General features: G+C 36.3%; 1 protein-coding gene across 1 annotated transcript in view; it reads right to left on the bottom strand.

The window, feature by feature from the left end:
• Positions 1-400: 400 nt before the first annotated feature.
• The window catches only part of NAF1 (nuclear assembly factor 1 ribonucleoprotein), a 30,427-nt gene continuing 20,296 nt past the window's right edge, over positions 401-10,531 (bottom strand). Inside the window, exon 10 of the mRNA XM_027883914.1 lies at positions 401-434. Within this exon, the coding sequence (XP_027739715.1) occupies positions 430-434 (5 nt within the window). The 3' untranslated portion in view covers positions 401-429. The remainder of the gene's footprint in view (positions 435-10,531) is intronic.

Here is a 10,531-nt window from a genome sequence, read left to right as displayed (position 1 = left end):
GGTAGTCTCTATAAAAATCAGGCGAAGGCCATCCAGAGTTGTCAGTTTCAGCTTCTAGCACTAAACACGCAATTTAGGTGCTCTTAGAACACTGCTTAATTCATATAAGCAGCCAAGCAATAACAAGTACAATTAACAAATTCACAGGCTGTTGACCAAGCACAGAAGGAGACTCAGAAGCGAGAACGGAGCCAGTCTTTTCTTAGTGGTGCCAAGCAATAGGACAAGAGGAAGTTCCACCTGAACATGAGGAAGATCTTCTTTACTATGCGAGTGACCGCACACAGGAACAGGTTGCCCAGAAAGTCTCCTTCACTGGAAATATTTAAAAACTGTCTGCATGCAATCCTGTGCCATGTGCTCTATGATGATCCTGCCTGAGTACGGAGGTTGGACAAGATGAGCCTCTGCAGTCCCTTCCAGGTTTACCTATTCTGTGAAGACAATTTAAATTATAGGTCATGACAATAACATCACATGGAAAAGAGAAAACATATTTAAAAAGCATTAGCTAACTGACCCTCTGCCACTACAACTACATCTTGAGCCATTCAAGGTTGTGAAAGAATTCAGTTCAAAGAGGTGTGGGAAAGAGTGGTATTTTTGCATTTATTGTACTCATGAAGCCACACTGAATTGAAATCACACACTATTATTTCACACATTTTCTTCATAGTCATATCTGTGAGAAACTAATTTTGTAGAGGATACTTATTTTGCCAGATCTTTGTCATGATCTACATAGCAGTCATTATGGAATGTTTCTCATGCCTAAATATGTCTTCTTTATCAAAAAGACACTCAGAAAGGAACACTGAGCAACTTATTTTGGGAAATAAGCACAACATACTACATGGTACTTACAGTCCAAAGGAGCAGAAAACATCTGTATATTTGGCCTAAATTAGATGAATAGCGATTCACTGGTGTGAGCTATAAAGAAGGAGATTATTTTCAGCAATAGGGCATCAGTCTAATAACTGTCCATCCAAACACATGGTAATGACCATCGATTTAGGCCCTTGGAGGAAGCACAGTAAAACATATATACACACAAAGTTTCACTTCATAAACTTATAGATAAGCTTGCCTAGCAGGGTGTTAGTTGCATAGCAAGCATCATTTAGAGAAAAAGAAGACACAGAAATCACAGATTTAAGAACCTGAGAGAACAAAAGCTCTGAACACTGAATTGGACCTGGGAAAGGGTAGAGGAAGAATTACCTCAGCAGGATTAAGAATCTGTTTTGGAAAAGTTTATCTATATTATTTAATTTTTTCAAATCCTTTATGGATTAAGCTTCTTATTAACCCAAATCTGATTTTTAAACCATCTCCTCAGAAAGCCACCTGCTCCAGCAAAGTCTTTCATCACTGTAATGAGAGCCCTTTTAAAGATATCCAAAACCATAAAAATGTACAATATTTATGGCTAGTCTTTAAAATGATTTCTCTAATAAGTTCTCAATGTACCATTGTCTTCTGGAAACTAGCTGAGATTATTATGAACAGGATTATGTTCAGTTGTTAGCTGCACAGCTTCATTGAATATTGCGTGGTGTGTGGCTCCTCTTCTGTAAATGCCCAGAAGCAGCTTACTTAGTGTCAGGCAGCTTCTCTATTTTTTAAAATTATTCTAGCATCTCTTTGTACCTGTGCAAGATGCCAAATTAATTTTTTCTTACCTTTTCCTTTTCAGTTATTTAACTACAGCACATTACAGTGATTCTTTGCTCTTCAGATCCTCATCTTCTACTATAATTTTTTTAACATAAAGAGCTTTCTTCAGCCCTTTGCTGTGCTCTGTCCCTTTCATCTTTTGCTTGTTTTACATTTGGAGATATCTGTCATGGGCAAGGGGTTTTTTTTTTCTGTAGAGGGTTGTTCCTCAGCTTTGTTTTAACTGACAAAGATGTTCTCTGAGATCACCAATCTAGGCATCTCATTGCTGTAAATGACACCATTTCCAAACTGACTAAGCAAGATATTAATTATTCCTTTACTTTCACTCCCTTTATTTACAAAGGTGAATAAGTGCAAAATATGCTTATTTTTCAAATAAATTTTACTTTGACTAAGAATAAAGACAACACATTTTTCAAAATCATCAGAATACACACTATTCTTGACAGAACCCAAAATGATGTGTCATATTGACTCTCAGAGGAGTATTGACTACACTCAGAGCTAACTACCATTTGATGTCAACAAAGAGTAAGTAACAGTAGAGGAAACAAAAATGCATATTAAGAACAGACATTGACTTACAGCACATATTGCAACTTCTTCGAGCATTATCATAAGGTAATAAGGTAACAAGTACAAGTCTTAAGTACTGCACTAAAACTCAAAAGGTATTTAAGCAAGCTGGAAGTAGTACTTTATTTTCTTTGTTTTCCTCTGGACATTAATATTCACCCCCCGCTCTGGTGTTTGGTTCTCCTTCATAGATACTTGGTTTTGGGTATAATCACTGAATACAATAGGAACAATAGATTTCAATATATATTTTGAAAAATGTATTTTTCTTTAATGCAGTTTTTCTTCTCTTCCTATCACTAAAATCTACAAGGTTCCCAGTCTTTTCTGTACAAAGCAGTAGAGCTAACACTTTTGCTACTACACCTAGTAGATTTTCAGCTGTATTATTCCCTATAGTTCAGAGAGCTAATGCGCAAACCTTGTTCCTTTGCAGTAGAAAGCAAAATTACATATTGAGTCAGGCATATTACACAGTATAATTGTATTTCTAAATGAGATAATAAAAATAAGACCATAATATTTCTTCCACAATGAGGAATAATAATAATAATAATAACAATGCATGCAATCTTATTTCCCAGAAGTCCACATCTAACATCACAGATGTACTTCTGTGTACAGAAATCCACAAAGCTACCACTCCAGAGAGCCATATGTCAAGATAAAAAATCTGGTCTGTTTTCATTATTTCTTACCTCCTCTCCTGACTCGCATGGTCCTCTGTGGTTTCTCTAGCTCTAACCTCACATGCATAAATACTTTCCTGGTTTACTCCTTGCTCTATACTGGGCCAGCACAAGCATTCATACACTTACACATGAGGCAGACTGGGGCACTAATGAAGCTGAAAAAGACATCTAGCAGAAGAAAATAATTAGCATACAACACTAAATTGAAATTGCCCCTGAAAAGCCTTAGGCCAAATTTGATCCTAGAAGAGTGCCCGAGGGGTTTGGTTTTGAAGGATTTTTGGTGGTTTTTGGTTGGTTGGTTGGTTTATTTGGTCATTTAGTTTGGTTATTTTCTTATTATGGTTTTCCTTGTTGGTTTGGTTTGGTTTTAACTAGGTCTGTGTTTTTATTTAGAACAAAATCTTGCCTATGGGTATTTTCAAGCTTTCCTATACTTACTTACACATAGTCTTCTTTTTCTGCTGTTAGCACTACAATCATCCTTCTCTGAGTCACTCTGTTCAGCAACTTCTACCAGGTGCCAAGAGACTCCACAAATCAGTATATACAAAGTTCAGAAGTACACAGCAGTTATTTATTCATGAATACACGTGAGAGATGCCTAGATGTACTGAGCAGTAGCTAGAAGTTAATATGCACTCCATTCTCGTGGCAGTCATCACTCAGCGAAGAACAACTGATCTCCTCAGAATGGGATAATCCTCAACCTTACCAAGTCATCAAGTTCTAATTCCCTGCTTTTTCTCTTATTATTTAATAACTTCTCTTATCAGTGTTCTTCCTCTTTAATTCTTCCAGGATTAAAATTACTCACATTTTAATAATTTTAAGAATAGAGCTAAAACAACAACACATTGCTCTGCAACACCAAACCACTTCAATCCATTCAAAGTTCATTTCCCCTTTCTTGTCTTCTGCACAAGATATAAGACATTTGCATATGAAACATTTGTAGTGTAGCACTATTTATTAGCCTATACAAATAGGAATTCAGGAGGTACTACCAAAGATTACTCAGTTATCTTTGATCAGTTGTTTTTTATTTTATTCAAAGGAGTACAAGTACCTGATCTCTGAGTCATATTCAACTTCCTTACGGTTTTTTCAGAAAATCTGTATATAAATTCTGTTAATTCTGTTAGATTGGATGCAAGTAGAGACCTCTTTCTTTTCTTTTTTCACCTCTTGTATTGTTTCAAAAAATTATTTCCATACCAGAGGAGGAAGAAGGATTTCTTTAAAGAAAAAAAATGCAAGTTTGATTCTGATTCTGCAGCGCACAAGGATAAATCTAATAAATATTAAGGGATACAAAATTTCATGCTAAGTAATGGGTAACATAAAGAAAAGGGTTTTGTGGGGGTTCTGGTTTTTTGTTGTTTTGTGGGATTTTCTGGGGGGGTTGTTTGTTCTTTTTCAAATAAAAGTAGGTATCTTTCCCCGTTAAAATTTTGAAGTGCATTACTTACATGTCATAAAGTATCTGTTTTACTTACTTGTCTTTGGCTTCTGCATGATAATTTCAGTGAAGACAAGAAAATACTCGTCAAGTAGTGTTTTTAAAAATTAAGATTACTTGCTCATCAAGAGGTACTGTAATTACATCTGGAAGTTATTAAATTGCTTCTCGAGTTTAAAAAACACTACTCTCTTTCATAATCACAACTTTACTGGAATTTGAAATGCAATAATACCTGCCAAAAGAATTGAATATAGGAAACAAGTTATGATAGAGGAATTAAATTAATCACTTCAAAGGTGTAGCTGTAAGGTTAAAGCTCCAGATTATTAATTTTTTTTAACCATTGACATTTGACAGTGCTTAGTGATCAAAAAAAAAAAATAGTCTCGTACAAAGAAGTTCAATCATAAAGATGTATGGATGTTGAAAATTTCCAAAACAACACATAAAACCATCCACTGTCATTGAATCATAAAATGGTTTGAAGGGACCTTTAAAGGTCATCTAGTCCAAACCCCCTGCCACAGGCAGGGACATCTTCAAACAGATTAGGTTTTCTAGAGGCCCATCCAACTTGGCCTTGAATGTTTCCAAGAATGGGGAACCCACAAATTCTCTGGACAACTTGTTCAGTGTTTCACTACCCTCACCATAAAACATTCCTTCTTTACATTTAGTCTGCATCTACCCTCTTTTAGTTTAAAACCCTTACCCCTTGTCCTATTGCTACACTACATAGTCTCTCTTCATCTTTCTTTTAAGCCCCCTTTAGGTACTAGAAGGCTGCAATAAGGTCTCCCTCCAGGCTGAACCACACAAAGTGTCTCAGCCTGTCTTCATAGAAGATGCATTCCACCCCTCTGATCATCTTTGTCTCTCTGGACCCACTTCAACAGATCCTTGCCTTTCAAGACAGTACAGTAAGCTACATTACTCCTCAAGACCTTTTGTCTTACTATTAGGTTTGCTCTTCAACTGAGTTAGAAAACTCATCCCATTGAAAGATGACCACTGTTATTCTTAGAAGAAACAGTAACATGGTGGAGAGGTCAGGGTCACCTTTTAGATGTATTTTTACAATCACTTAACCACTCATTAAACCACAGCCTGAAAACTAAAAAAAAAAAAATATAAATTTAAAATACAGTTAGGCAGAGCTCCCATATGACAGCAAAGCCCTGATCTGACAACACATCACATAGAGCAAAACAGTGAATCATCTCAGAAAGGGACTTGAGAGGAGCATGGTTTCCTCTATTCAGTGATTTGCATGGGGAAAACACAGGGTACAGCCATCTGAGCACCACAGGTAAGGTGAGGAAAATGCTAACAGATTCTCCCCAAAAAAGAAGTTTTCTCTTTCTCAGAGGATAATTTAAATTAATGTTTTACTCAAAATATTGCAATGGAATAAGAGCATTAACATGCTCTATTGCTTTGATTCAGAAGCCTTCCAGTAACTGGTTAAGCAGCACTAACTCAACAATTTTGTCTGCTGCCAAAAAAACTTTGCATAAAGCAGGATAAGTTGTATTAGTTCAGAATAACTAACAAATATTTCCTTATACATATATACTCACATATAATTACTGACGATAATTTATATGTTAAAGTGAATATATTATAAATTATTTAATTTCATATATATGCACACATTTGTTTATATTGATGCTACAACTATTTCCTGAAAATAAAACATTAGATGACACTTAAGACCAACCCTATAAAAAAAATTCTTCCTTGATTAAAAGAGGACTTGTTTCCCAAGATTACTTATGAAAATTAGAATCTAAACAAGACATCAAACAGTGTCAAAGATTTTCTATGTCTCCTCTTATATTACACTGTAGAGTCAGTCACAATTACTGTTTCCTCACGTCCTCTATTCTTAGACTGCGAAAGAACATCACAAGCTAACTGGATTAGCAATTGACCACCTATAAGGACTAAGCTGCTTCTATAGGCTTTTGGCTCTAAAGAAAAAAGGCTCAATGTAGAAAAATAAAATCACAAAAAAAGTTGCTAAGTAAAAACACTTGTTTCTATGCTATCCTTACATCACACAGATTTGTAAAGATGGGTCTTTAAAAAGTTCCTTAACTAATTTAGGTTCATGAGCCTGGGACAAGAGAGACCTAGTGTCTGTCCCTGACTTCTCTCTGAAACGCAAATTGAATTCCTCTCAGGATCCAAAGTTGGATGTTTTCCAGACATCCATACTAGACAGATTGATTCTGCCAGAAATTGCTTTTAAATGGAATCTCTGAACTAGTTTCAGAGCACAGGAGACACTGGCCTAACTTGAACCTAACTAGAATCATCTCTTCTCTTAAAAGGACACTTTCTTTATGGTTAATTATAATAAAATCATCAGTGTGCTATATATTCCACCAAAATTAGTTTGAACTTAATAGGAAATATTTTGCCTAGGAATCTAAATCTTGGTAAATGCCATAGCTTTTTGCTAGTTTTCCACTCCTGCTCCTTCAAGGGAAGAAATGGCTGATTTGGTTAAGAGACTGATGGTGACAATAAAATGATCCAAATGTCCTATGCTGTCACACCCAGACAGTTTTGGGAGGGTATGATAATGCTCTTCCTGCTCAGGTCAGTAAGGTGGTATTTTTTCTTTCACTACACAGGAATTGTAAAACAAAGAGCAAATTGGATTTTCTGCTCACAGACAAAAGAGCATTATGACCTACTTAATTTACCCAGGGCTGTATTTTTCTCTAGGGTATGATAATTGTTTACATCTCAAACTCTGATATCACCATTTCATCACCTTATGTTGGAGGGATGAAATTCTTTAAAGTCCAAGCAATTTCAGGGTCAGTGTTGCACTGAGAGCAAAAATCAGGTATGCCATAAAAATAACATAATGGGTAGGTAACAGATACACTGTAAGGGTAAAAACAAATAGCCAAATGCACCAAAAGCAGATATCAGTGCACATGGTCCTGTACCTCTTTTTGATATAGCAGTGGAAGAGACGAGTGTTGTAGAGTGCCAAGAAGTACTAAAAAATGCAATATATCCATGTGTTCTCTACATTGCAGAACGTGTTAACCAAGACTAAAGATCAAGTACATCACTACATGGCAAAGCAAAGCTGTGAAGATTGACAGACACTTAGAGGGTACATAAACACATATAAAACTATCTATGAATTAAACACATCACAGTGAAGAGTGTAACCAAGAAACTAAATGCTGACCATGATTTTCACAAAAATGTCTCTTCTTTACAAACTTACCAGTTTTCTTGGATATAAGGGGGCATACTATAATACAGGACAGTCCACAAATGGTAGAATAAAGGGTGTGAAGACCAAGTAGACAAGGTTAAACAGGTGTAAGTATACTTTTCACTTTCAAATTAAGTACTATAGAAAGTCTACCTGAGGTCAAACATTCAAATAAAGGAATCAAGTGAAATCTCATAAAATACACTCTCTTTTCTTGAGTCTGTGCTGAAGAAAACATGCTGCCTTTATGTTGTGATGGTCCAATTAAATACACACAAGAAAGCTGATTCAGGGCAACATAAAAAAAGGTTTCTTTTATTAAAAATCCCAGCTCCTTTTATATCATTGTCAAAAAGCAGCAAGCAAGCAGCGAGCAAGTAGCAAGCAAGCAACAACATCCTAATTGGCCACTCATCATTACTGATACACTTGGCAGCAATTGTGAGACACCTGGAGACATCCAAGGACAAGGCTGTGGTTCTCACACACCAAATCTACGGACTCACAGTCCACCCTCACTCCCCAATTAGCCTGTGTGTGTAAAACTTACTTATCTTTAAGGCCACACTCAAAAGTTTCCCAAGTCTTCCAGGGAGCTAAGAGACCCACTGTTAACCCCTACAAAATACTTGTTTTTTTACAGATCTCATGTGCATGCAATTCTCACAAAACAGATTTAAGACATATTAAAAATTGAGTAAATATTATTAAATTAATATAGTTAATGACATTTTTCTTCTCTCTAAAGAAAATATTACCTGTACCACTTCTTTCAAAAGATAGATCTTCATGACAGCTTAGTCTGATACCAAGTAGCAGTTCATTCTTCATGATTAGGAGGTTCTTCGATTTTTGTTTCCTACTTCCCGCAGTAGGAAGCTTGCAAAGTGAAATCTTCCTGTTTAGAACATAATGCAAACAGTAATCTTTGAGACTTAATATAAACAAACTTGGATACTTCATAATCATAACTGCTCCCATAGTTGTTTCAGCATCTGGTGGAGCAAGTTATTTTATGCCCATGTACTCACACCACTCAGGTGGGCAAGGAAGAGCCAGAGAAAATTCTGTTTCCAAGTTCAAAGCTACAGAGTCTGTCAGTTGCTCGCTCTTGTCTCTGGGTATCGGTGGCTGGCTTTGTGCTAAAAAATAGCAGGCATTATGCATTAAGCAAGACTGAATGGGGCTCTGAGCAACCTGATCTCTTGGAAGGTGTCACTGCCCACTGCAGAGAGATTGGAATTAGAGGATCTATAAGTCCCCTTCCAAGCCAAACTATTCTATGAATCTATGACTCACAATTTCCATCAATTTTAGAACTCAGAAGTCATACAGAAAATTCTAATAAAGCATTTTCACAAAACATTACCTAAAAAACAGAAAGCATCAAATTCACAGAAAAATCAACAATAGTTTCATAGTTACAACAGATTTCATTTATGATGTTGCCTTGGGGTTTTTGATTTTTTAATTTTTTGTAGATTTTAGAAGTAGTTGTGTAGTGAATGTAGATTTTAACACAGCTGCATTTTATCCCTTACCCTTAACACAGTAGTTACACATAGTCAACCCTGTCACCCAATTCCCATATCAATCCCCCTAAATTCCACTAGCCTGTTTAGTCTCATTTTCAAGGTAGAATTGTAGAGAACACTCCAAAATCTGTGCAAGAAGATATAGCCATAGACACAACGACCTTCAGGCTCAGAGCTTTGGAAAGCCTCCAAGGACTGCACATGCTCCAAGGAAGACGAAGATGAGGAAGAGGGGGTCCCAAAACTCCCCCAGACTCAATTCCCAAAAGGCGTGTTGGGGGGGCAGAACGGGGCAGAACTGGGGCGGTGGCTGGACAGAGATTGGATGGAAGTCATTATAAAAATTTTAACACCTGTGTTTGAGCACGTACGTGGGCTTGTATTCCTGGAGCCTGGAGGCTCATTAAAACCTCTGCTGCTTATCTTACCTCCTACCTAATTTGGCCTGGAGTCATTTTCCTCCACAGCCTTTTAGGCAACATGACAAATGAAGACCCCACATTCAACAACTCTGAGTAAACTTTCAAGTGATTAAGATAAAGAAATATCATTACATGCTTTCCAGAATCATGTATTTGTCTTGAAAGGTAAGCTGTTCCATAAAAGCCTTGTCATCCTTGGCAGTGCTTTCCATATTTTCACCTGTCATCATAACAAACCTGTCACCAACAGTTTTGTGCAGCTTCACTGATCCTTTTAATCAGATTATGTGCATCACTACATTTATTAAACAGGAATAACTGACTACATCTTTGACTTGCAAAGAAATGGAAAACGGAAGCTGGAAACATCTAAGTATAACCTAAACTCCCTGTTTATTTCTTTCTTTTCATGCACATGGCACTAATATGCATTGTGGAAATAGTGCCTCACACTACTAAAAAGGTCTTCACTAAGGCAAAAAATCTCAATTTAGAGAACATTCTCTAAAAATAATTCTCAGGAGTTTTTTTCATTTGTGTTTTGTTGCATTAAAAAAAAAACAAAACAAAACATTTTGGGTACTGTTCTTCATTATGTCATTCTCAAAATAAACAGTACAATACAGAACACTTCACCCCCTAAGGGAAAACGACAGCAACTGAGACTCGCATTATCATAAGTTTCCAAACAACTAATAAAGGAAAAATGCAATTCACCTTACATCCACTGAAATGGAAGCAGTCATTGTCTACCACAGCAAGTCTAACTTTTAGCACGGCATGGATATTTTACATATAAAAATCTGTAGTATAACAAAAGAGCATAACAGCATAAAGTAAGAGCTAGGCTTCCCAAATACCAGTAATTCTGGGTAGGTTATTCATGCCTTTTTGCATCTGTGCACACAAAA

This window comes from Empidonax traillii, unplaced genomic scaffold, assembly GCF_003031625.1.
Source record: "Empidonax traillii isolate 1590-97213 ecotype Southwest subspecies unplaced genomic scaffold, ASM303162v1 scaffold137:size1056949, whole genome shotgun sequence".
Taxonomy (NCBI): Eukaryota; Metazoa; Chordata; class Aves; order Passeriformes; family Tyrannidae; genus Empidonax; species Empidonax traillii.
The sequence above is the reverse complement of the archived record's forward strand: the minus strand, read 5'-3'. Positions and strand labels throughout refer to the sequence as shown.